We start from the raw sequence: 27,524 nt of genomic DNA on the forward strand, positions 1-27,524 counted from the left end.
GGCACTTCTGAGACAAATTCCGGGCGCCAAGCTGGCCAAATCTAAAGTTCAAGCCCCCTCCCCTGCCAATCCATTCTGACAGTGGCCAAGCTAGGGTTTTATTTATTCGCTTCATGGGGTGTGGGTGTCGCTGGCAAGGCCAGCATTTGTTGCCCTTCTCAAGATCACTTAGGGATGGGCAACAAATGCTGGCCTTGCCAGTGATGCCCAAATCCCATGAAACGAATAAAAAGAACCCTCACTCGGCCACTGCCAGAAGGAGCATTTATATCCCTGTGGCCCCACAAAATTCTTTTCTAAAAAAATAAAGACTGATCTGTTTGAGGAGCAGCTTCCAGTGGTCACTTTAAGAAGCACTAATTGAGTCACTCAGCATTCCGCTCGTTGGTACACAAGAATGGCAGAGCTCCCTGATTTAAATATTGATATAAGTCCTCCGTCTACTTCACCCACTTTGAGAGACGCTTGAAAATTGCATTGGGTGGGATTCACGCAAATTTTCAACTGAGATCACCCCATCTTCCATGTAAACAGGATGGTAGCAGACATCCAGGTTGCCTATTACCAGTATAATCAGTAGTTGATTTTGGCACATTGACAATATTATTCATGTTAACACTCTTCAAATGTGTCATTTGGCCTTGATTATATTATTAACCTAATTTTCAAATTCTTTATAACCTTTAAGTGAGATGGGATTTACTTTTAAAGCACAAGTCTGATCATATCTTATGTGCTAATCTAAACATTATTATTTTACCTTCTGTTCATGCAGTAGAAAGCGCTGGAAATCATGCAGGTACAAAACTGAGGCAGTGGGCCTATCTGTTCTTCTGCAAGCAGAAAGCAAACTAAACGTTAGAGAATAAGATCAAATGAAGTTGATAAGTACCAGTGATATGAGTAACTGAGCTGAGTACTACACGACATCTTCAAGGGCAGCCAACATTTTTTTGTTCTCTTATTTCATATTCTGGAGAATGGAGACTACCCCATCTGCCGTCAGCAAGTCCCACTCCAGAGACTTGAGCACAAAGTCTAGGCTGATAAATGATAACGTGAGTACTACTAAAGTGTGTTTTTTTTAAATTAGTGTAATTTATTAAGGACTTTAGATTGTAATGGGTAGTGTTTGGAGTAGAACAAGGCCCCTTGTGTAATTAGTATTTTTTAAAGGGAGTAACTAAGTAATCTAAAGGTAAGTCATGGCAGGAGAGCTCACAACCGTGATATGCTCCTCCTGCACGATGTGGGAAATCAGGGATGCTTCCAGTGTCCCTGACAATCATGGGGTGCAGGAAGTGTATCCATCTGCAGCTACTGACTAGCCATATTATGGAGCTGGAGCTGCGGGTGTATTCACTGTGCAGCATCCGCAATGTTGAGGACGTCGCGGTGGTCACACCGCAAGTAATGGCTGCACAGGCAGAAAAGGGATGGGTGACCACCAGACAGAGAAGTAGGCGCAGGCAGGTAGTGCAGGAGTCCCCTGTGGACATCCCCCTCTCAAACAGATATATCACTTTAAATACTGTTGGGGGGGGGGGGGGGGTGGCCTCCCAGGGGAAAGCAGCAACAGGCAAGTTCGTGGCACCACGGATGGCTCTGCTGCACAGGAGTTGTGGGGGGTGGGGGGGGGGGGGGAAGGCTGGGAGAGCCATAGTGATAGGAGATTCAATTGTAAGGGGAACAGACAGGCGTTTCTGTGGCCGCAAATGAGACTCCAGGATGATATGTTGCCTCCCTGGTGCGAGGGTCAAGGATGTCTTGGAGCGGCTGCAGGACATTCTGAAGGGGGAGGGTGAACAGCCAGTGGTCGTGGTACATGTCGGTACCAACGACATAGGTAGAAAAAGGGCTGAAGTCGTGCAAGATAAATTTAAGGAGTTAGGAGCTAAACTAAAAAGCAGGACCTCAAAGGTAGTAATCTCAGGATTACTTCTTGTGCCACGTGTTAGTGAGTATAGGAACAGGAGAATAGACCAGATGAATGTGTGGCTGGAGAAATGGTGTAGGAGGGAGGTATTTAGATTCCTTGCACATCGGGACCAGTTCTGGGGAAGGTGGGACCTGTACAAACGGGACGGGTTACACCCAGGCAGGACGAGAACCGATGTCCTTGCAGGGGCGTTTGCTAGTGCTGTTAGGGAGGATTTAAACTAGAATGGCAGGGGGATGAGAAACAAAGAGTAGGAATAAACGGGCCTTTTTTCTAGTGGGCTACCGCAGTAATCAGTGATAGGACCCCAGCTATTCACAATATATATTAATTATATAGATGAGGGAACTAAATGTAATGTATCCAAGTTTGCAGAAGACACAAAGCTGGGTGGAATTGTGAGCTGTGAGGAGGATGCAGAGAAGATCCAGTGTGATATGGACAGGTTGAGTGAGTGGGCAAATGCATGGCAGATGCAGTATAATGTGGATAAATGTGATGTTATCCACTTTGGTGGCAAAAACAGAAAAGCAGATTATTATCTGAACAATGATAGATTGGGAAAGGGGGAGGTGCAGTGAGACTTGGGTGACCTTGTGCACCAGTCACTGAAAGTAAGCATGCAGGTGCAGCAGGCAGATAAGAAGGCAAGTGGTATGTTGGCCTTCAAACCAAGAGGATTCAAGTACAGGAGCAAGGATGTCGTGCTGCAATTATACAAGGCCTTGGTGAGACCACATCTGGAGTATTGTGTGCAGTTTTGGTCTCCTTATCTGAGGAAGGATGTTCTTGCTATGGAGGGAGAGCAGCGAAGGTTCACCAGACTATTTCCTGGGATGGCAGGACTGCCATATGAAGAGAGATTTGGTCGATTAGGCTTGTATTTGCTAGAGTTTAGAAGAATGAGAGGGGATCTCATAGAAACCTACAAAATTCTAACAGGACTGGACAGACTAGATGCAGGAAAGATGCTCCCGATGGCAGGGGAGTCCAGGACCAGGAGTCACAGTCTAAGGATTAGGGGTAAGCCATTTAGGACTGAGATGAGGAGGGGTTTCTTCACCCAGAGAGTGGTGAACCAGTAGAATTCTCTACCATGGAAAGCAGTTGAGGCCAAATCATTAACTGTATTCAAGAAAGAGTTAGATATCGTTCTTAGGGCTAAAGGGATCAAGGGATACAGGGAGAAAGTGGGAATAGGTTACTGAGTTTGGATGATCAACGATGATCGCATTGAATGGCGGAGCAGGCTCCAAGGGCCGAATGGCCTACTCCTGCTCCTATTTTTCTATGTTTCTATGTTTCCATGACACTCCAGTGCAGTACTGAGGGAGTGCTGCACTGTCAGAGGTTCCATCTTTTGGATGAAATGTTAAACCAAGGCCTTGTTTGACCTCTCATGTGGACATAATAGGTGCATGGCACTATTTTAAAAAGGGCACGGGAGTTCTCACCGCTATCCTGGGTAACATTTCTCCCTGAACCAACGTCACAAACAGATTACTTTGTCACTATCACAGTGCTGTTTGTGAGTCCTGATTGTGTGCAAATTGGCTGCAGTGTTTCCTACACAACAACCAAGGCTACACTTCAAGCATGCGTAATTAGCTGCAAAATGCTTTGGGATTTCCTGAAGTTGTGAAAACCCTAAATACAAGTCTGTTTTTTTTATTGGCAATTCAAAGTAAAAGGTGTGTAAGATAGGGGTTGGCTGAAGGAAACAAAGGATTGGGGACTTGTTAGGGAACTGATGTTAGGGTGAAATTCTGAGGATGAAATAATGAAGGGATGGATTTTATGGGCCCTCCTGGGGCTAGGTTAACCACTGCAGGATGTGCCAAGACAGTGGAACAAGAGGCCAAGGGATAAAACTGGTGAAAGGACAATTTAGAACAAATGTGAGGAAGGCTACCTTCATGCAAAGATTGATTAAAACTTGGAATGGTCTTCCAGGTCAAGTAGTAAAATTCTTCAATATACAGTTAGCTGACAACCAGGACAAATACAATAAATTGAAAGGGGAAGTGAAGAGGAAAATACGACTGGCAAATAGAATATGAGAACAGAATGGCAGTTAACATAAAAGGGAATCCAAAAATCTTCTACTGGCATGTACATAGTAAGCAGGTAGTAAGAGATGGGGTGGGGCCTATTAGGGCTAAAGAGGATGATATATACTTACGGGTGCAGGGCAAGGCTAGAAGACCTAATGAGTACTTTGTATCAGTGTTTACTAAGGAAGAGGATACTAACAAAATATCGGTGGAACGGAAAATGGTAGAGGTAATGGATAAGGTGACAACTGATAGGCAGGATGTATTGGAAAGGCTGGTTCTGCTTACAGTGGATAAGTTGCCTGGCCTGGATGGCTTGCATCCCAGGTTGCTAAAGGAAATGGGAATGGAGATAGCAGAAGCGTTGCCATAATGTTCCAATCTTCCCTAGATATGGGAGAGGTGCCAGAGGATTGGAGAGTGGCAAATCCATCAAGAAAGGATGTAAGGACATTCCTAGTAACTATGGACTGGTCAGTTTAACATCTGTGGTTGGTAAGATTTTAAAAACAACAATCAGGGAAAAATATCAATAGGCACTTGGAGAGGTTTGAGTTAATTAGGGAGAGCAAGCACAGATTTGTAAAAGGCAGAACATGCTTGACTAATCTAATTGATTTTTTTGATGAAGTAACAGAGAAGCTTGATGATGGGAAAGCAACAAATGTTGTCTATTTGGATTTTAAGAAAGCATTTGACAAAGTAGCACATAAAAGGCTAGTAACCAAAATTGAGGCTCATGGAATAGAAGGGTCAATGTCAGCTTGTATAAAAAATTGGTTTAAGGACAGAAAACAGCGAGTGGTGGAAAATGGTTCAGACTGGAGGATGGTAGACAGTGGTTTATTTATTTTGTTTATTTGTTTAGAGATACAGCACTGAAACAGGCCCTTCGGCCCACCGAGTCTGTGCCGACCATCAACCACCCACTTATACTAATCCTACACTAATTCCATATTCCTACCACATCCCCACCTGTCCCTATATTTCCCTACCACCTACCTATACTAGGGGCAATTTATAATGGCCAATTAACCTATCACCTGCAAGTCTTTGGCATGTGGGAGGAAACCGGAGCACCCGGAGGAAACCCACGCAGACACAGGGAGAACTCCAAGGGTCAGTGCTAGGACCACTGCTTTTTATATATATATATATAAATGACTTGGATACACAGAGTAAAATTTCAGAATTTGCCAATGATACCAATCTTGGAGGTGTGGCAGAGAGTGAGGATGATACCAATCAACTGCAACAGGACATAGATAGGCTAGCAGAATGCACAGACAAGTGGCAGGTGGATTTTAATATAGAGAAATGTGAGGTGATGTATTTTGGCAAAAGGGATAGGGAGAGGCAATATAGACTAAATGGCACAGTTCTAAAGAGTCTCCGGGGACAGAGGAACCAGAGGTTCATGAACATTGATCTTTGAGAGAGCAGGACATATTGAGAGAGTGGTTAGCAAAGCATAATGGATCTTGGGCTTCATAAATAGAGGTATTGAGTGCAAAAGCAGGGAAGTTATGCTGAACCTTTATAAAGCTCTGGTTAGGCCACGACTCGAGTATTGCGTCCAGTTCTGGTCACTACACTTTAGGAAGGATGTGAGGGTCCATGAGATAGTGCAGAGGAGATTTGCCAGAATGGTTCCAGGGATGGGGGATTTTAGCTACAAGTTTGGGTTGGAAATGCTGGGGTTGTTCTCCTTGGAACAAAGAACATTGAGGGGAGATTTGATGGAGGTGTTCGAGATTATGACAGGTTTGGATAGGGTAGACAGGGAAAGGCTGGTCACATTAACTGATGGTACCGGGGACACAGATTGAAGGTTTTGGGCAAGAGATGCAGGGGGATTTTAGGAAGAATTCTTTAACGCAGTGAGTGGTAATGACATGGAACTTGCTGCCTAAGAGGGTGGTGAAAGCAGAGACAATGAATGGTTTCAAAAGAAAATTAGATGGGCACTTGAGGCAAATACACTTGCAGGGCTACGGGATAGAGCCGGGGAATGGGACCGATTGGATTGCTCTATAGAGAGCCGGACTGAAGGGCCAAATGGCCTCCTTCAGTGCTGTTATGACTCTGACTCTATAACATGATGGAGGATCTATAGTTTTTCTTTAAAAAAATCTGCATTGCTTAGCTATGATAGACTAAATTACTCCATCATCTGTATTAACCTTGTGATCTAAAGACCCTAGGATCTACAGAGTGAGACTTCACCTTTCCAGTATTAAAAAAAGCACAAAGTGCCTTCACCTTACCCAAGAATAAAGACAGATCCCTCGACTTTAAAGATGTCAAGAATCTGGAAAAAATACATTTGACTGATGAGTTTTAATTTTAACCATCACATTATTTTGAAATGTTGCTATTTACTAAGCAAGAAAGATAATGTCAATATGAGCAACAGTAATGACAGAGTTAGAAGAGGGAGTACATTATAGAAACATTGCACTTATAAGATTGAATTTTCAAATAACTTGTGTAATCCTGTAGTGCAATGATTGAAATGTTATCATAGACAGTAATACAATGATACATAATAGACTCCTAACTAGGAGACCTGAGCTCAAACTGTAGGCCCTGATTTTAAGTTTTGGTCAGTTTTTGGCAGGTGAGCAGCGGTGTCAGTTAAAAGTTCACCCACTGCTCCAAAAATGAGGCCCAATGTATTTTAACTTCGGGGCCCCAATTAAATCCTGCCAGCCGACTTTCCAACCAGTCCAGGCTGGTAATGATTCAAAATTATGAGTCCGGAGATCACTCACCAACAGCAGGTAAGTGGCACAATTGGCTGCTGTTCCATTCTGTGGGGGCCCCCTCAATCTGTGGGGTGGGCAGTGGGCTATCTGAGGCAGGGAGGGCAGAGAAGCACTGCTGCTCCTGCGGGCCCCACAAGGAAACTAAAAACCAAACTTAATTCTTACTTTACTGGGGCTGTTCTGATCCTGATCCGCTCCCTCACTGAGATGGCCTGGAGGAAAACTCACTGCCACGTGCTGCTCAGGTGAGTAGAAGTTGAAGTCGGGTCCCAAAGCTAAAAGTGTGAAACGTCAACTCCTGGCCTCTCCATGGTGTGTCAGTGACCTGGCAATTTTAACTGCCAACCTACCTGGTTTCTGCAAGGTGGTGGGCAATTAAAATCAGCTCCTTGGTACTGACTATTATTGTACTTGAGGGTCTGTTGAATTAGATTTGACTGAGAGGTCAGACAACTGAAAGTGGCACCAATGGCATCTGTACAGATGATGCCAGGCTCCTGATTGAAGTAGCATAGACGGGAGAGAGAGATTAGGCAAAAACATCTCATTGCCATTTATGATTTTGAATGTGCAGATAGATTTTAAAAAATGTAATATACATGATAACATATAGGTACGTCAACTCAATTACTTTGGAAGTATTTGAACAGTTTTAAGTTTAGGTAGTAGTAAATGTATAGAAACCGAGATTTGTTTAGTACTGAATGAGATTTTAAGGCTTCCCTTGATCTTTAGCTGAGCACTACATTGTGATAACTAAAACTGCTAAATTTGTTATATAACTGGGACAGATTAATGTCATGGATTCATGAAATTGAATTGAGACCATTAACCTTTGAAGCCTGCAGGTCCCCTCATCAAATATTGTGGCCCCTCTCCATGAGAGGAAAAGGAATTTACAAACGAAAGCAATAGGAAATAGTAAGCAAGATCTGGTTATCCCATTATTTAAACACTGAGATGCTTGAATCTTCAAATAATAAAATATACTTACTATTTTCTGGCTTTCAAACATCAGGTTCTTGTAGAATTGGTGAAACTGTTCAAAGCTCAAGTCATCCTTGGAATTTCCCATGTCCTGTAAGGATTGACATTTAGTTACATTACATAGGGATACCTAGAAAGCATTGATGTTTCTAACTGAAATGTCTCCAAACAAAATCCACTGGATGCAAAGTGCTGACTTCATTGTAAGTGAATGAGGCTGCTCCAGGATGCACACAGCCTGGCTTGTAACCTGTATCACTGTAGCAGGCCTGGGTGCAGATTGGCTCTAAAACAGCTGAAAATGTGCTACTGTTTGGAAATACTTCCTACAAGGTCAGTAATACACTCAGAAATACCGTTTTGATGAAAGGTCATTGACCTGAAATGTTAACTTTGTTTCTCTCTTCATAGATGCTGCTTGACCTGCTGAGTATTTTCAGCATTTACTGATTTTATTTCAGATTTTCAGCATTTGCAATATTTTGGACTTGTGTTGTTCCTTTTTAAGTTTTAACAGCTGCGTAGTATTTTTTTTAATGGAAATTATCCCTCAATAAGTAGAGCTGGTAGCATTCTATCACTAGTATCAATTAAAACTGTGCTGAGCTTTTGGATTACATAATGAAACAAACAGTCATAAGGAGTTTTTTTTAAAAAAAACATTCAACCACAGTGAAAATCACCAAGAAATAAAGGATTCTATAGATTAAATAGTGAACAAGCATAAGAATAATGTGCTCCATTCAGGAAAAAGATAATCTAAGGACTTGTATTGTCCCCTGCCCCCATTTATTAAAATAAATGAGTTACCATAACCATTAAAATAGCAGACATATAACTGCAATAAATGCAATATGGTTTTGTATGCCAATCTTGGGTGTAATTTCAAGGCCTATATCTTAAATGTATTCTTAATGCTCTGATTTGTGCACTAATGGACAGTTCAATGATGGAGCTATCCATTATCATCATTACTTTCACAAGAGTACAAAAAATAGCTGGGTTTAATGCTTCTGCTTCTTAAGTTGTTAACAGTAATGGTATTAATACATCTATAAGTACCATGGCGATCCTTATAATTATGTTAAAAGCAGTTTGAGCCATTGAAACAGCTGTGGAGAGCAGATAAAACAGGAGTGATTGTGACTGATCCCCATACTAGGAAAATGCACTTTACTCACTTCCAAAGAGCACTTTCCATAGTTCTAAGCACACTACTTCATCATTTTCACAGCATTACCACTCTTCATTCAGTGATGGTAAAACAACACAAGGACAGGGGATGGATCCAGGGCAATCTACAAAGAGGACAGCAGGCTCTTTGATGCAACTACCGTGCTGCTTAGAGATGAAATATCTGTACAGATCCCTTCGAATGGAGGATGTTGGAACCTGTTGTGGGCAAGACAAGTGCAGCCAGCTCCACAGAGCATAGTAAGAGTGCCAATCTCTGTGTCACGCCGGCGTGGAAATGCGCCCCATTGTGAAGCAAGAGTTCTCCCAGATATATGCTGGCATGATGCAAATGACTTGCTGAACACCTAAGGGCACAGCTGCAGTATTTGCATGCTAGGTGTCTGCGCAGAAAGTTGCTTTGAATGGTTCAGGTGTCAGAGTGCAAGAAGCTGTTTTGGCTAGCAATTATCTTTTAGAGAAAAGCATGAGGAACCTCAGGGAATGAATAAAGGAGCTTCAGCATCCCTACTGGTACAGGCCAAAACACTGACTGGATCACCACAGAGGAGTGCCTGCAATGTTGCTATTGATCCTCATGCTGACATGTCTCATGTTCGGCCATAGGCTTATGAGTAACTGTTTAGCCTGCACAGCTCCAAATCCTGAAAGCAGAGGCCACGCCTATTTCCCAGGCAACTTCAATTTTGATTGCTCTGCAGTCATATTCGGTTAGTTGCTCAAAGTTCTTTTTATTCTTTCATGGGTTGTGGGCATCACTGGCTAGGCCAGCATTTGTTGCCCATCCGTAATTGCCCTTGAACTAAGTGGCTTGCTAGGCCATTTAAGAGGGCAGTTAAGAGTCAATCACATTGCTGTGGGTCTGGAGTCACATGTAGGTCAGACCAGGTAAGGATGGCAGATTTCCTTCCTTAAAGTACATTAGTGAACCAGATGGATTTTTACAACAATCAATGATTGTTTCCATGGCACCATTACTGAGACTAGCTTTCAATTCCAGATTTCTATTAATTAATTGAATTTAAATTCCACCAGCTGCTCTGGTGGGATTTGAACTCATGTCCCTAGGGCATTAGCCTTTGCCTCTGGATTACTAGTCTAGTGACACTACCACTATGCCACTGTCTCCCTAACATCAAAGTGGTATTTGCAATCTTGTAGGCTTGAGATGTTACAAGCTGTGAGCAACATTCCCTCTAATTTTTCTTTGTCGTGCGCAGCCTGTTTATTGTACTGTGAGGTCCCTTTAGCATTGCTGTGTCACTTGTCATGTGTGTATCTTGAAGAGAACATTTGTTGTACTGCATGGTACCTTCTTGATTGCTGCGTGAGTGCACACCCACGCAGCTTAAAGGGAGCTTTGGCTGTGATGGTTCTGAGCCTCCTTTCATTTCTGTGTCCTTTGCATAAATACACTAAATACAAACACTGTCAATGCCACCAGCTGGGTAATCTGTCCAGCATTAACTGCAATTATGCTATTTTACCTCAGTTCAAAGTAAAGGCAAACAATGGACTAATCAAGTGGAATTCTGTAGCGGGCAACAAAGTTGGGTCAGTAATGCACCAAACTGGCCTTCATTGGCCTGAACTTCGAAAGCAGAGAAAATAAAATTTCCTGCTAAAGATTTTAGGTCTGATCTGAAGCCACTGGAGAAATCAAACCTTCATCTGCAAAGGCAATTCTGATATTTGATTTTTGATTTTGATTTCGATATTCTGGACTTAGTGCTTAAAGCAGATGATGGCTAAGCCAAAAACCCAACACAGAAACGAGCCTCTGACAACAAAGCTTAATGTATACATTTTTAGAGAGGTACAAAGCATACATTTTAATAGAGGGTAAACAAAATACAACTCTTCGTACTCTTTTAATAAAGGCATTAATATGATACACACTTAACTTCAGATCACAACTTGTCATGAAAACTTAATTGGAAATTGGATAAATACCCCCATCTTGTCCTTAAGGAACTTCACACTTGGCACTTTGAAGTTTACTTGAGGTAGCATGAACTTCAGCTCCTTGAGGGAGATGCTGCAAAACAGTAAGCAATTAATTTATTCAACTGAATGAAAAAGAGCTTCACATAGAAGGATAAATTCACTGAATCTGCACTCCAAGCTGGCAGCTGTGCTCAGAAGGAATAAGGGACAGAAAGCCAGCTAGTAGGCTTTGAAATCCACACTCTCTTTGACTGTGAGTCCACGCTGGGAGCAGAGGAGCAGGGAATTTATTCCATAAAGTAGAAGGCAAAAACTATTAGCAAATGCATACTTGTTCAGAAGCATTTTGTCACAAGTGAACATATTAATTTTGTCCCTCTACTACTGCGGTGAGTAACTTACCTCCTGTCTCCCCGATGCCTGTCCACCATCTACAAGGCACAAGTCAGAAGTGTGATGGAATACTCCCCACTTGCCTGGAGGCTGAAGCTCCAACAACACTCAAGAAGATTGACACCATTCAGGACAAAGCAGCCTGCTTGATTGGCACCCCATCCACCATCTTCAAATATTCACTCCTTCTACCACCGACGCAGTGGCAGCAGTGTGTACCATCTATAAGATGCACTGCAGCAACTCACCAAGGCTCCTTCGACAGCACCTTCCAAACCCGTGCCCTCTACCATCTAGAAGGACAGGGCAGCAGATGCATGGGAACACCAACACCTGCAAGTTCCCCTCCAAGCCACACACCATCCTGACTTGGAACTATATCACTGTTCCTTCACTGTCGCTGGGTCAAAATACTGGAACTCTCTTCCTAATAGCACTTTTGGTGTACCTGCAGCCCAAGAAGGTAGCTCACCACCACCTTCTCAAGGGCAATTAGGGATGGGCAATAAATGCTGGCCTAGCCTGCGATGCCCACATCCCACGAACAAACAAAAAATAACTTAAGCAACAATAACTACACGTAATGCGCCATCAAGGAAGTGTGGAAAGAAGTGGCATTTTAATAAACCTTGTAATTCGCTCAAGAGGTCCCAAAAGGACAGCTTATATTTTAATATCGTTCCTTCGGCTCCTTTTTTATTGCAAGGAAGAAATGCTCTCAACCTCATGCTGAACTCAGAAAAGCTATTTCCTGCTCCCCATCAGAATCCTGCTATAGTCGTGTGAAAACACACATACCGCAAATTCACTCCAAATTAATACTGCTATTTTATTGCACTTCGCAAAAATGGCGCTTTATTCCATTTAAAGCTGTGGTCTGCATTTCAAGACAGACTGTTAGCATATAAGTTCTAGCACTTAATTGGACAATTAAGCCTATAAATTATAGTTCCAAAATAATATTCAATTGAAGATTTTTATAATAGGCCATCTAACGTTTAGCCAACTCCAACTAGAATAACAAAGTGGGGGGAAAACAACTGTTTCAGCTTGGGTTACCTCCCAAAGCTTTTTACTTACACTGCAAAAGTCAGTGAGCCAACACTGGCCATGGACTGATGTTATTGGCTAAACTTCTGATATGGCAGTGCTTCTGGGTGACTAGTGAACCTTTCTACCATTGGGATATGCATCAGAAATTATATCACTCCCTTTCAACCTGCCAGAAAACGTAATGCTGACAGATCATATAGCTCAGGGTAAAAACTAATTTGAATTTATTAAAAAGTAAAATTGTACAAAATTGTACAAGATTAATTTAGCTTTTTTTGGGAAAATATAGTCCTTAATTTTTAATTTACTTCAAATCAGGGTTCTTCAAATGAAAATAACACTGATCTTTTGAGGTGCCTTTTACAGAGTCCTATCTCACAGTTTTGACTGAACTAAAGGATTGGGGGCATTTGCTATACTTATGCCTCGATTCAGGCTCCTGCTGGCTACAATACTGCGAATCAAGATAAATTTCAAAGTTATAAGGGGAGGTAGGTGCTCTTTGATACCTGGTTCAAGCAATTTCAAAACACTCAGGAGAAAGCCAAACTTATCAAGTACTGGGATACCCAGTACTGATAATAGCTTGGACATTTCCAAATGGGCAGTCAGTATTGATGAGAGGTTACAGTAAAGTCAGTAGTTAACATTTCAGAATTCTGCACCAAATCACCTGCAATTGGCTAACAGTAAAGCACTGGTGATCTATATTAACTCTTATTATCAACTTGGGTGAGCTGTGCATCCTCTAACACTTAGGCAGCACAAATACCTTGGTCCAAAGTAACCAATAGGAAACTGCAAATTTAGCTCATTCATTGTTCTACAAAGGATCTATAATATGGTTAGCTATAGGTCAAAGGGTATTGGGCAACTCGAGTGGAATTTCAAACTGTAATGGCTTCAGTCGGAGTAGCGTGTTGTAGGGGTTAAGGAGAAATAAAATGAGAGTTAGAAAAGGCAATTCAGCAGAATATACAACAGGATGAGAAATAGAAAAACAAGCTGCTAGAAGTAAGGTTCGGGAGTGATTGAAACCGGGATGCGGCCCAGACTGCACAATCAACAAGTCGTGGAAGGTCTAGCTAACGTGATAAAGACAAAACTGATTAATCAGAGAGCTGCATGATAAACTACCCATTGTATCAGGACAAAACTGATTAATCAGACAGCTACATGATAAACTACTCATTGTATAACCATATTGCGTGACATAAAATGTATATAAACCGGCAGCTTTGAATGTAAAATCAGAGTCCTAGCTCGGACTGCCCCAGATAGTCTCTCCCTGCATACACTTGAATAAACAATCAAAACCTGTTCCTGAGTCTCCTCGTGTGGTGATTGAGTTGTCCCGCAACATATGCCTATAAAAGGAAACTCCTTTTAGATACAGTTTACAGAAATCAATTTAAATTTGTCCACTTCACCTAACCAAAATTGTGTATAAAATTTACATTTGCCATGAAATAAAATGTGACAGATCCTGGGTCTATCATAATTATTTATCAACAATTGACAAACAGCTTCAACTACTAAACTCCCAAGGGCATTGGAAACTTAAATAGACCCAAGGAATTTTGGGGTCCCAATATTGGCAACAAGAACAAGAGATAAAGCCACATCATTCTACACCAAAGATATTTCCTACATCTAACAGCACATGAAGATGGGAGTACCAACTAGGTTGGGCTGAGCCAGCTGTATTTGTGCGCTCTCAGTATTTATTAAGCTATGAACAACCAGCACAGATAACACCTTATTCCAAAATGTTTTTCTATTTTTTCACCACTGTGTGGTGTATGTATATGCAGAACGGTAGAGATGGCATAAAGATGTTGAATGACTACAAACAGAAATGTGCCTCTTATACAGCACTTAAGCAAATAACAAATACGTATTTCAGTTGACTGAATTGAAAATCAGAACAAAAACTTGGGTCCTGAATTTCCTTTGCTGTTGTATCATTATCTGGCCATAGGACGTCATAAAACGGGGTGGGACCCCTTTACACTAGATCTCTGCCCCTTTTGCACCAGTCTAAAATTCCCCCAAAAGTTTGAGTGTACAATGGGTGGCTGGAAGTTCCATCCTGCTGCACTTCTGCCAGTGGAGAAGGACCACAAGAAATTTGGACAATACTTTTGCATTCATAAAACAGGTAGAAATATTTTAGAATTTGCACTATTTCCTATGTGCCCACATCATCATTTTTACTGAACCAAATATTTCACGCTGTTTCTTCCCGTTAAAGTATATCACAAGTGATAAAACGTCACATCCTAAGCCATGCCCTGTATCAATATATTTTATAGTTTTAGACATCTTAAATACAACTCCAAAGTATCCAGAATAGTCACTCTACAGCATTCATATCAATAGCAAACTGCAACTCTTAAATTCTTGTTTACCAAAAACAAATTTTGCAGTCAGATTAACAGAATCCATACAGCTTCAAGACTTCATGATGGCATAACTAAAGGATCTAGAATTAAAATGTTCATCTGTCATATCTTTTTACAGATTCTGTTTAATCTGCTATGTATTTGGAGTGTTTGCTTTATATAGGTAAGAGTTGAAAAAGCTGGCCTGTTTCAGGCAATGCACCTATCACTTTTCACAACATAAATCAATATCTGTAATGCATAAAAACATAAGAAATATGAGCAGGAGTGGGCCATATGGCCCCCTAAGCCTGCTCAGCCATTCTGGTAGACCATGGCTGATCTTTCACCTCAACTCCATTTTCCCACTGAATCCCCATATTCCTTGATTCCCTTAGCATCCAAAAAGCTATTTATTTCTGTCTTGAATGCACTCAACAACTGAGCGTCCACAGTCCTTTGAGATACAGAATCCCAAAGATTCACAATCCACTGAGTGAAGAAATTTCTCCTCATCTCAGCCCTAAATGGCCAACCCTTTATCCGAAGACCATGGCCCTTAGTTTTAGACTCTCCAGCCAGAGAAAATAGTCTATCAGGATCAGCAAGGGTCATAACCTTGTATCATAGAATCTTACAGCACAGAAGGAGGCCATACAGTCCATCATGCCAATGCTGGCTCTTTGAAAGAGCTATCCAATTAATCCAGCTCCACTGCTCTTCCTCCATAGCCTTGCAACTTTCTTCCCTTCAATTGTTTATCCAATTCCCTTTCGAAAGTCATTACTTAATCTGCTTCCACTACCCTTTTAGGCCATGCATTCCAGATCATAATAACTCACTATGTAAGTTATGATCCTAAGTTCCCACCAATTGAACATTGAGATCCCGAGTGCACTGAACACAGCGAGGACTATGGGCTCAATGGTGTCCCAGCTGTGGTGCTGAAGATAGTGCACCAGATGTTCCTCAGGATGGTGTCTGATACCCAACAATCTTCAGCTGCTTCATCAATGACCTTCCCTCCATCATAAGGTCAGAAGTGGGGATGTTTGCTGATGATTGCACAATGTTCAGCACCATTCACGACTCCTCAGACACTGAAGCAGCCCATATCTAGATGCAGCAAGACCTGGGCAACACCTATGCTTGGGCTGATAAGTGGTAAGTAACATTCGCGCCACACAAGTGCCATGCAATGAACATCTCAACCAAGAGAGAATCTAACTATCTCCCCTTGACGTTCAATGGCATTAACATGGCTGAATCCCACACTATCAACATCCTGGGGCCACCATTGACCAGAAACTGAACTGGACCAGCCACATAAATGCTGTGGCTTCAAGAGCAGGTCAGAGGCTGGGAATTCTAAGGCGAGTAACTCACCTCCTGTCTCCTCAACGCCTGTTCATAATCTACAAGGCACAAGTCAGGAGTGTGATGGAATACTCCCCACTTGCCTGGATGGGTGTAGCTTCAACAACATTCAAGAAGCTTGACAAAGCAGCCCACTTGAATGGCACTCTATCCACCACCTTCAACATTCTATCCCTCCACCATTGACGCACAGAGGCAGCAGTGTGTACCATATACAAGATGCACTGCAGCAACTCACCAAGGCTCCTTCGACCATCCAAACCCAGACCTCTACCACCTAGAAGGACAAGGGCAGCAGATGCATGGGAACACCACCACCTGCATGTTCCCCTCCAAGCCACACACCTTTCTGACTTGCAACTATATCATCATTCCTTCACTGTCACTGTGTCAAATCCTGGAACTCCCTTCCTAATAGCACTGTTGGTGTACTTGCAGCCCAACCTCACCAACACCTTCTCAAGGGCAATTAGGGATGGGCAATAAATGCTGGCCTAGCCAGTGATGCTCACATCCCCCGAACAAATTAAAAAACTGAACTAGCCTGTTTCATGGCCAAGCTGTTCCAGTACAATTATAATTTACCTGACAATGTAGAAAATTTCCAAGCTATGCTTTATCCCCAAAACTCATGATAAATCTTGGTCTGGTCAACAACCACTCTACCAGCTTCCCCTGGCTATCAGAAAAGAAAAGGAGCCAACAACAATGCCATTAATAAGCACCTCCTCACTAATAATCTGCTTACTGATGCTAACTCCAGACTTCATCATTCTTGACCCAGATCTGGATGCAAGAACTGAATGCCAGAGGATAGGTAAAGATACTTGCCCTGGACATCAAGTCATCATTTGACTGAGTATAACACCAAGAAGCCCTAGAGTTTGGTGAGTGGGGAGTTTGGTAAAGGGGGGGAAGAGGTGCTCCTTTTTTCTACTTTTTTCACCCTCCAGTATTTGGTTCTTACTTCGGTGCAGCGGAAGGAGCTGGTTGGTTGGGAAGATCTATAAATAAAAGGAACTAAAAGCTTTAAAATAAATACCTAAACCACATACCTGTGTAATTAAGAAACATATAACTCGTAGTTGTAGGCGGTACAAGCATTTAATAAGCACAGTAAAGAGTAGTATACATCGAAATTATTCGAAGTTAATTAAGAAAGTAACTAAATTAAATCAACTAAATAACATAAGTAACAACGCAGGACATGTGGTGTGTTGCAACTGCGGAATGTGGGTTCTCATGGACGCCAACGCGATCCAGGAAAAACACATCCGCAGAAAGTGTAAGCAGCTGGCGGTGTTCCGGATCAGGACTATTGATCTGGAAGCTGAACTACTGACATTGCGCAACAACAGGGAGGGAGAGAGGTACCTAGACACTTTGTACCAGAAGACGGTCACACCCCTTAGAATAGGGTTGTCTGTTTTGGTCAGCAGTGAAGGACAGGAGGGTGTGACCATGAGTGAGTCAGGTAAATGGACTGAGCAGACAGTAGTGGAAGAGCCTCAGCCCTTGCAATTGTTAAACAGGTATGAGGTGTTTGCAACTGTGTGGACAAAAGCAAGGTCTGCAGGGTGGATGAGCAGACTGGCCATGGCACTGTGGTACAAGAAGCCATTCAAGGAGGGTAGGTGGGAATGTGGAGTTGAGGTTACAATCAGATCAGCCATGATCTTATTGAATTGCGGAGCAGGCTCAAGGGGTCAAGTGGTCTGCTCCTGCTCCTAATTCGTATATTTGTATGTAGAAACTGAGTCCAATGGGGATCAAAGGGAAAACCCTCCACTGGCTGGAATTACATGTGACACAAAGGAAGATGCTTCTCATTGTCAGTGGCCAGGCATCATGGCAGGAGTTCCTCGGGGAATCATTTTCAGTCCAACCATCTTCAGCTGCTCCATCAATGACCTTCCCTCTGACTTACAGTCAGGAGTGGAGCTGCCCGATGATAATTTCACCATGAAGTAACCCAGGCCAGCCTAGAGCAGGACCTGGATAGCATTCAATCTTTGTCTGACAAGTGGCAGGTAATAGCCATGACCAATAAGTGACAGGTAATGACCAAGAGAAACCCCAACTCATCCTGTCAACAATTTGTAATTATATAGCACCTTTAACATAGTAAGATGTCCCAAGGCACTTCACAGGAAAGTTATCAAACAAAATTTGACACTGTGCCACATGAAGAGATATTAGGGCAGATGATCAAGAGGTAGTTTTAAGGAGCATTTTAAAGGAGGACTAGGAGGTATAGAGACAGAGTGGTTTAGGAAGGGAATTCCAGAGCTCAGGGCATTGGCAGCTGAAGGAATGCCACCAACGATGGAATGACTAAAATTGGATTGCTGAAGAGGCCAGAAGTAGATCAGGGTTGTAGGGCTGGAAGAGATTACAGAAATAGAGAGAGGCAAGGCCAGGGAGGGATTTGAAAATAAGGGTGAAAATTTTAAAATCGAGACATTGCCGGACCGGGAGCCATTGTAGGTCAGTGAGCAGAGGGGAGATGGGTGAATTGGTCTTGACGTGAGTTAGGACATGGGCAACAGACTTTGGATGACCTCAAGTTTATGAAGGGTAGAATGTGGGAGGCCAACCAAGAGTCTGTTGGAATGGTCAAGTCTAGTGGTACCAAATACATGAATGAGGGTTTCAGCAGAAGCTGAGACAGGGGTGGAGTCAGGGGATGTTCCGGAGGTGGAAATAGGTGGCCTTAGTAATGCCACAGAAGTGTGGTCGGAGGTTTATCTCAGGGTCAAATACTACACCAAGGTTGCGAACTCTGGTTCAGAAAGTTTGCCAGGGAGAAAGATGGAGTCGGTTGCCAGGGAACGGAGTTTGAGGCAGGAACCAAAGACAATGGCTTCAGTCTTCTCAGACCTTCAACGAGTCCTCCATCATCAACATCTGGGGAATAATGCTGACTGGGAGCTTAACTGGACTAACTGCATCAGCAACCTGGCTAAAGTAGTACTGTGATTTGGTAAGTCGTACCTATTTCTTCTTGTCCAGTCCACTGAATAAAACTGCTTCCTCAGCCAGCTGCAAATCATAGAAAACATGTTAGTGAAACAAGGTCACAGATACATTGCTACATTCTCACAGCAAATTACAAGGTGACAATTCAAGCCCAATTATGTCATGAGGGATAGGAGAAAAATTCTAGCAACTTATTAATGTCGAGAGAACATGAGAACTCAGTGCAGTTAAAAGTCATGCAGTCTTGAACAGCAATTGATTTCATACACCATTTCCTGGAACTCTTAACAATCTTTAAGAAAAGTTCTTGGCGATGTTCCAACAAGATTAAGGTTAATCTTAGAAAAAACAAAGTTTTATGTGAGAGAACACCAATCTCCAGTTACTTAAATATCATTCGCTATATTCAGTATTATTTCAAGTTTGTGTGTAAAGAACAACATCTAATTGCAGAATGGGGAAAACAGCTTAAACACAAGACAATGGAATCCTCTACCTTTCTATTCGTAATGGGGTTGGTGCAGCTTGAGCTTCTTTATACAGAATTTCCAGTCCCTTTAACCATTTGGAAGCTTCTTCTTTTGAATTAGCTACAAGAATAGAAAAGAACTGTTAACTGTTGGTTATGGTCTCAGTTCAGTTACAGATATAAGATAGGAACTATATTAAAGACTATGGGTGAGAAATTGGGCATATTAGTGCTGGTTTTGGGTGCTCCGAATGTCCCTAGAGCTCCAAAACAGTGTTTGTGGTGCATGTGCGCACTTTTGAGCTAATAGGGCCACCACATTGGTGCAGGCGCACAGTGAACATCCACTGGAATTATGAAGAGCAGACAGATCATGAAGTCAATCAGTGTGCAATGCAGGGCAATGCTAATTTGACACCAGTGGTGACATTTTGGAGATCATCACTCCAGACAACTCCCTCTCTTAACCTCGCATAGCAGAACATGTGTTCAGCAGCAGGAAGGACCTCCCACCAGTGCTAATCATCAACTACTAACAGGTTGCTGGTTGATTTTGTCTGGCTGTTGCTATGATTCTACAAGTGTATAGTGCTTTCTGTAGTTGTTCCAAGTTGCAAACGTCTACAGGAGGTTGTGTGGCAGGTGCTGAAGAACTTTGTGCTGACTTCAAGACTTCTGCACAAACCAGTTGCTCAAAGACATTGGTGCACCAGTATGCATGCCCCTTGGAACATACTATGACTTGGAAATTGAACAGAGATCACTCAGAGTAGGACAAGTTGCTGGAAGATGGAGGAGGAGGAGGGGGGAAAGGGTATCCCAGTAGGAGGCATTATTGGATTATCGGCCAGGGTGTTAAAAGGAAGCAATTTTCCTACCACGTGGAACAATGGGTAAAATGCCTGTGCTTCAGTAAAGAGGCCCTCAGTGAAATCTAACATCTGCTACAACTGCACCATTGCAACCTCAAAGCAGGGTGAGGACCGCATTGCCAGTGGCTGTGAGGGCGACCTTGGCAATGAACGTTTATGCATCTGGCTTCATCCAGGCTAGACATAGAGATATTTGTAACATCTTGCCGTATGCCATCCATTGTTGCATAAGGGAGGTCACTGAGGCTCTCTGTTCAAAGAGACCTAGATACATTTCATTCTCTCCTGTCATAGAAAAGCACGTGGAGAAAGCAGGGAGCTACTCTAGGATTGCATGCTTCCCCACGAAGCTGGGGACTGCACACCGCATGTCAACTCTGCCCGATACTGGAACCGAAAGGGATTCCACTCTTTCAACGTCTAGCTGGTATGAGACCATAGGCAGTGAGTCATACAGTTCAATGCCCAGTATCCTCGCAGCAGTCACGATTCCTTCATACTATGGCAGTCTGCTGCGCCAGCTGCATTTGAACTTCCATGGAAAACCAGAGGATTGCTACTGGATTACCAGGACTATCCGCCGATGATATGGCTGGTAACGCCGGTGCGCAACCCACAGAGTGGGCTGGATTTTGTGAGGCCCCCTGAGGCAGGATCGGAGGCGGGGGGCATAGCGTATCGCGACGGGTGGCGGGGTACAGTGGGCCCGTCAGCTCCCCATCACCCAGCGATCTTCCTGCGGGCAGGATAGGCCGACGGCAACCTTCCCACCCACAGGCCAATTGAAGCCCTTATGTGGCCTATTAACAGCCAACTAAGGCCCTCTGATTGGCCGGCAGCTCTTGGATGCGGGATCCCCATCCCTTTAAACACTTTAAAGGAACAGGGATCCAGCCTCCTGAAACTTTGACTTAAAACGACCAGAGGATCGCTCTGGGGGGGGCCAAGAAAATGCAGAGGCGTGGTTCCCCCCACCTTTTCAGCCCGGGAGCTCCGCCTCCAGCACAAAATTCAGCCCACTCGGCAGCTGCATGCATACAATGAAAGCCATGCTGTAAATGAGGTAGAACAGACCACTGTCGTGTTGAAACAATGCTTTCACTGCCTGGACTGCTCTGGAGGAGCCCTGAAGTACTTGGCAGAGTGTGTGTCAAGATTTGTGGTGGTCTGTGACATGCTGCACAACCTTGTCATCATGAGGGGGGACAGTTCTTGCCACCAGCTATACTTCAAACAGCTGAGGTGCAGGAGGAGGAGGAAGCGGAGGAAGAAGAAGGAAGAAGGCACCTGATGTCCTGGGATGTCCGTGAAGAACTCACCCGAGTGTAATACCAGTAACTGCAACCCCAATTCCCCATTCATCAACACTCCCACACAATGTTCCCGCTCAGCTGCGGGGCCATACATCTACACAGCAATCCAGAAGTTCCCGCGCAGACTGTGCAAATGCCAGCCCCTTTAAGCTACCACGCATGCGTGGACGTGCAGAAAAACGTAAAGTGGCCATGCACTTAAATTGCCCACGCACCCCAAAAAAGAATTACAGGGTGCATTGGTCCCCACGTTCCTTACCATTCCTCTTTCACTTACCATCATAATGTTCACTTGGACTCAGTGCAAAAGTAAAAGCCAACACAAAATAAACATTCCAAAGAAAAATGATAAATGAAATCACACCATGTTGCATACAAAGGTCAACTAATCACCCTTGTGCATTCCCTTCCTGCCTGTTTTTCGTGTGCTTTTGCCTTTCCTTGTACTCCTATGCAGTGCTACCCCAGTGGCTACAGCATGTCTGGTGGAAGCCTGCAGTCTTTCAGTGGAAGACAGTTCTGGACGTAGAATGCCCGGCTGTGGACTTCACCATCTCAGCAGCAGTCTGGACTGGCTGGCTGACAGGCAGCAACAAGGGAACTGATGGAGTGGCAGGAATGGGAGGGTGAATGCTGTCTTCCTGAGAAAGGACAGCAGATTCATGCTTCACAGACCGACAGCCACTCCCCCAGGGCAGCATCTCAGCAATCCTAGTAATCTGTTCGATAGATTGCTGGATGGCTGTGACACTCTGCAAGCCCCTTTGCACACTGTAATCCACAGTCATGAGGACAGCAGTCTGAGTTTCCACTGCAACACTCAGATGTTGGGCAGCTACTGCTTGTGCTGCAATGAAAGCCGAAACATCAGTCATCAGTCGCTGACTCATGGTTAGGTTCCCAAGTGTGCAAATGGAGTTGGCCATTGTTGCAGCATTCAAAAACCTTGGAGCCTGCTCTCTTCCATGTTATGCCATTCCTCACTGTTTCCAAGGACATATAGACTTCCTGAATGGCTCCCAGTACCTGCTGTAGCCACAGCGCACCTCCCCTTTAAGAGGTGCAGACTCGCTTTAAGCAGTGCAGGCTAGCTTTAAGTGGCTCTACCCACTTACAATATTGGCCCCCTGCTGACGCATCCAGTCAATGAACAGTGTGGTTAGCTCTGGCTAGATGCAAAGATCATTCAAATGAGCAGTCAGCAGGAAGCGGGCATGGTGCCTGCATTGCAATCATCAGACGTGGGTTAATTGCACATCATGATCCCCACGCCCATTTTCAGAAGCTATCTAATTTACATACACAGCTATGAACAATAGGCTCCTTTATTATGGTATCTTTAGAAACTGTAAAATAGCTGTTACGAAGGATACAAGCTTTATAGCAGGGTGCTTTATATATTTTTTCAATAACAGCCAACAACATTAAAACATATAATTTGGACAATTATTTCATTGCAGTTTGTGGGCCTTTGCTGTGCACAAATAGGGTATTGCATTTTCTTAAAATACTTTATCTCTAAGTACTTCATTGGCAGTGAAATGCTTTGGGGCGTCCTAAGGTTCTGAAAGGTGGTATATAAAGGCAAGTCCAAAAAGGCCTGGATTTTTCCAAGGCTGTTTCCACAGAATCAGGTTGAGACTTACATCCGCTGGCCCAAACTCAGCCAGGGGTCATTATGCATTCAGGACGGGCTCCCAGCAAGATTCCCTTGAATAAGCAGGAACTTGCTGTAAGCCCCAAAGAAAATACAAGAGACGTTGTATGGTGGTCCCAAAGATGGATAACTAAAGCCTTACAGTAGCCACTTTTAGAACATATATAATAAAGGCATCTCACATCTCAATTTGTGAAGTTAGTGCCTTGTTTGTTTCAAAATAATGAACATCAAATACACCCACAACAATAGAAGCTTAGGTTCTGTAGATTTTGAAGGCTGGTTGAAAGTTTTAGCATGAAAAATGTGTCACATCCTGTTTCTTTATAGGAGCTTAAGGTGAAAATGTTCTAACCCACTGTGCCATCCTTTCCAGCTTCAAACTGCAATCTCGATCATGGGCTCAACAGTAGGCCAACCCTTAGAGTCTGCTCCGCTATTCAACTAGATCATGGCTGGTCTGTATCTTAATTCCATCTACCTGCCTTGGTTTCATATAATTACCGAAAAAAACTATCAATCTCAATAATATTCAATTAACCCAATCTCAGCAGCTTTTTGGGGAAGAGTTACAGATTTCTTCTATAGATACTTCCTAACATCACCCCTGAATGGCCTAGCTCTAATTTTAAGGTAATGCCCCCTTGTTCTGGATTCCCTCATCAAAGGAAATAGTTTCTATCTATTGTATCAAATCCTTTAATTATCTTAAAACACCTCAATGTGATGACCACTTAAGCTTTTATACTCAAGGGAAAATAAGCCTAGTCCGTCCATACAACCTCTCCACATAATTTAACCATTCATCCCCAGTATCTTTCTGATGAATCTGCTCTACATCCCCTCCAAGACCAAGATATTTTTCCTGAGGTGCTGTGTCCTGAATTGAGTCCAGCACTGCAGATGCACACAATCACATCAGTGAAACTGCACATTTTTGGGAACATCATGTTAGATCTTCTGGGGAATGCTATCATTTTGGATAGCACCTCCTTTCTAAATTTATTGCCACTTTTCTAATTCAGAAGTTTATGCTCTTCCAACAGAATGCTCTGATGACAATTCAACTTTAATCTTCAAAATGCAGAATGGATTCAGGTTTTTGGTAAGTGTGTTGACACTGAATGCAGGAATATTGACAGGGCTGGTAAATGTTTTGTACCAGTTGTAGTACCCACCTGCCAAACTGATATTGTTGAGCACAAACTCAGTACCGTAGAACACTGTGAAGCAGACGTCATCACTATATTTGTCTTTCTGATCTTTTGAAATCTGCTCAAAGTCCTTCGAGTTTTTCCCAGGACGAAGTTCTTTGATTTCTTGTAGATCAACTAAAAGCAAACAAAATATTTGTATGAGACATTGCATCCTGACTTTTGGCAGATAACATTTCACAGGATATCTAAGAGGGCACAAAAAGCAACAGTGGTGACTAACGATCAGAGAAGCCAAATAAAAGACAGTAGTTCTGCAGTGGGGCACAGTATAAACCAGGAAATACTGGGGGCTTGTAAGAAAGGTACGGTAATAATCATGGGTGATTTTAATATGCATATAGACTGGATTAACCAAATTGGCAAGGGTAGCCTCGAGGGACAGTTCATTGAATGTATTAGAGATTGTTTTTTGGAGCAATATGTTGTGGAACCAACCAGGGAGCAGGCTATTCTAGATTTGGTATTGTGTAATTAGGTGGGATTAATTCAAGGTCTCATAGTTAAGGATCCTCTAGGGAGGAGTGATCATAGCATGCCAGAATTTCGCATTCAGTTTGAGGGCGAGAAACTGGAGTACCACACTAGCGTTCAGGAGTTAAACAAAGGTTATTACATAGGCATGAGGATAAATTTGGCCCTGGTGGACTGGGCAGGAAGACTAAAAGGTAGGACAGTTGATGAGCAGTGGCAGATGTTTAAGGAGATATTCAATTCCTCCCAACTAAACTTCCAGAGAGGAAGAAAGATTCTAAGAGGGAGGAAAAACATCCATGGCTAAACAAAGAAGTTAAGGATAACATAAAGACAAAAGCTACGGCATACCATATTGCAAAGGCCAGTGGCAGGCTGGAAGATTGGGAAACTTTTAAAGATCAACAAAGGGTTACTAAAAAAAAGTAATAAAAAGAGCAAAGGTAAATTGTGAAATAAAACTAGCGCAAAATATAAAAATGGATAGCAAAAGCTCTGTAAGTATATAAAAAGGAAGAGAGTAGCTAAAGTGAATGTTGGTCCTTTGGAGGATGAGACAGGGGAGTTAATAGTGGGGAACACAGAAATTGCGGAGACACTAACTCAGTATTTTGCCTCAGTTTTCACGGTGAAAGACACTAGTAACATCCCAATAGTAACAAGAAATGCAGAGGTTATAGAAAGAGAGGAACTTAGAAAAATCATCATCACTAGGGAAAAAGTACTGAGAAAACTATTGGGATTGAAGGCATACAAGTCCCCAAGGCCTGATGGCCTACATCCTAGGGTCACAAAGGAAGTGGCAGCGGAGATAGTGGATCCATTGGTTATAATATTCCAAAATTCCCTGGATGCGGGAAAGGTTCCAGTGGATTGGAAAAAAGCTAATATAATGCCCTTATTCAAAAAGGAAGGGAGGCAGAAAGTAGGAAACTATAGACCAGTTAGTTTAACATATGTCATTGGGAAATTGTTAGAATCCATTATTAAGGAAGTAATAACAGAACATTTAGAAAGTCAAAATGCAATCCATCTGAGTCAGCATGTTTTTATGAAGGGTAAATCGGTGTTTGACTAATTTACTAGAGTTCTTCGAAGTTGTAACAAGCAAAGTGGATAATGGGGATCCTGTAGATGCAGTATATCTGGACTTCCAGAAGGCATTTGATAAGGTGCTGCACAAAAGGTTAAGACACAACGTAAGATCACATGGGGTTAGAGGCAATTTATTAGCTTGGATAAAGGATTGGCTAACCAACAGAAAACAGAGAGTCAGGATAAATGGGTCTTTTTCTGGTTGGCAAGATGTAACTAGTGGGGTGCCACTGGGTTCGGTCGTCGGGCCCCAACTACTTACAATCTATATTAATGACTTGGATGCAGGGATAGAAGGTACTATAGCCAAATTTGCATATGACACTAAAACAGGTGGGATAGTAAGTTGCAATAAAGAAATAAGAAATTTACAAATGGATGTGGATAAGTTAGGTGAATGGGCCAAAATTTGGCAGGTGGAGTTTAACGTGGATAAGTGTGAGGTTATCCATTTTGGGTGGAAGAATAGAAAGGTAAATTATTATCTCAATGGAGAGAAACTTCAGAGTGCTTCGGTGCAGAGGGATCTGGGTGTCCTCAGGCATGATTCGCTGAAAACTAGTATGCAGCTACAGCAGGTAATAAGGAAGGCAAATGGAACTTTGGCATTTATTGCTAAAGGAATAGAGTATAAAAGTAGGGAAGTGTTGCTGCAACTGTACAAGGCATTAGTGAGACCGCACCTGGAGTACTGTGTACAGTTTTGGTCTCCTTACTTGGGGAGGGATGCCATTGCATTGGAAGCAGTTCAGAGGAAGTTCACTAGATTGATTCCAGAGATGAGGGGTTTGTCTTATGAACAGAGATTGAGCAGTTTAGGCCTTTACTCTCTAGAGTTTAGAAGCATGAGAGGAAATCTAATTGAGGTATATGAGACGATTAAGGAGATTGACAAAGTAGACATAGAGAGGATGTTTCCTCTTGTGGGGCAATCTAGAACGAGAGGTCATAGATTTAGGATAAGGGATAGCAGATTTAAAATAGAGTTGAGGAGAAATTACTTCTCTCAAAGGGTCTTGAGTCAGTGGAATTCACTAACCAGAGTGCGGTGGATGCCGGGACATTGAGTAAATTTAAGGAGGAGATAGACAGACTTTTAATTAGTAAAGGGTTGCAGGGTTATGGAGAATGAGCAGGAAAGTGGAATTGAGGCCGAGATGAGATCAGCCATGATCGTATTGAATGGCAGAACAGGCTCGAGGGGCTGAATTGCCTACTCCTGCTCCTAGTTCTTATGTTCTTTGCCACTCATTCACAGAACTTGCCTACTGTTTTTGATTACAGATAACATGCTGCATAAAAACAATGATTTTGTATCAAGGCAGTCTTCTGATGAGTCTTTCAAATAGATGAGG

The 27,524-nt window shown here is 42.8% G+C and overlaps 1 protein-coding gene across 2 annotated transcripts in view; it reads right to left on the reverse strand.

Moving 5' to 3' along the window:
- The window catches only part of plcg2 (phospholipase C, gamma 2), a 224,792-nt gene that overhangs the window by 91,486 nt on the left and 105,782 nt on the right, over window positions 1-27,524 (reverse strand). Inside the window, exons 2-8 of one of the 2 annotated variants that reach the window (XM_068049178.1) lie at window positions 24,565-24,717; window positions 19,572-19,665; window positions 19,091-19,138; window positions 10,896-10,980; window positions 7,756-7,839; window positions 6,261-6,304; window positions 761-833 (exon numbers count right to left, since the gene is read on the reverse strand). In XM_068049178.1, the coding sequence (XP_067905279.1) occupies window positions 761-833; window positions 6,261-6,304; window positions 7,756-7,839; window positions 10,896-10,980; window positions 19,091-19,138; window positions 19,572-19,665; window positions 24,565-24,717 (581 nt within the window). Of the gene's footprint in view, window positions 1-760; window positions 834-6,260; window positions 6,305-7,755; window positions 7,840-10,895; window positions 10,981-16,927; window positions 17,032-19,090; window positions 19,139-19,571; window positions 19,666-24,564; window positions 24,718-27,524 lie in introns of those variants that run through there. The other variant, XM_068049179.1, reaches the window with a different exon arrangement.

The sequence above is a fragment of the Heterodontus francisci genome, chromosome 17, assembly GCF_036365525.1.
Source record: "Heterodontus francisci isolate sHetFra1 chromosome 17, sHetFra1.hap1, whole genome shotgun sequence".
In the NCBI taxonomy this organism is placed as follows: Eukaryota; Metazoa; Chordata; class Chondrichthyes; order Heterodontiformes; family Heterodontidae; genus Heterodontus; species Heterodontus francisci.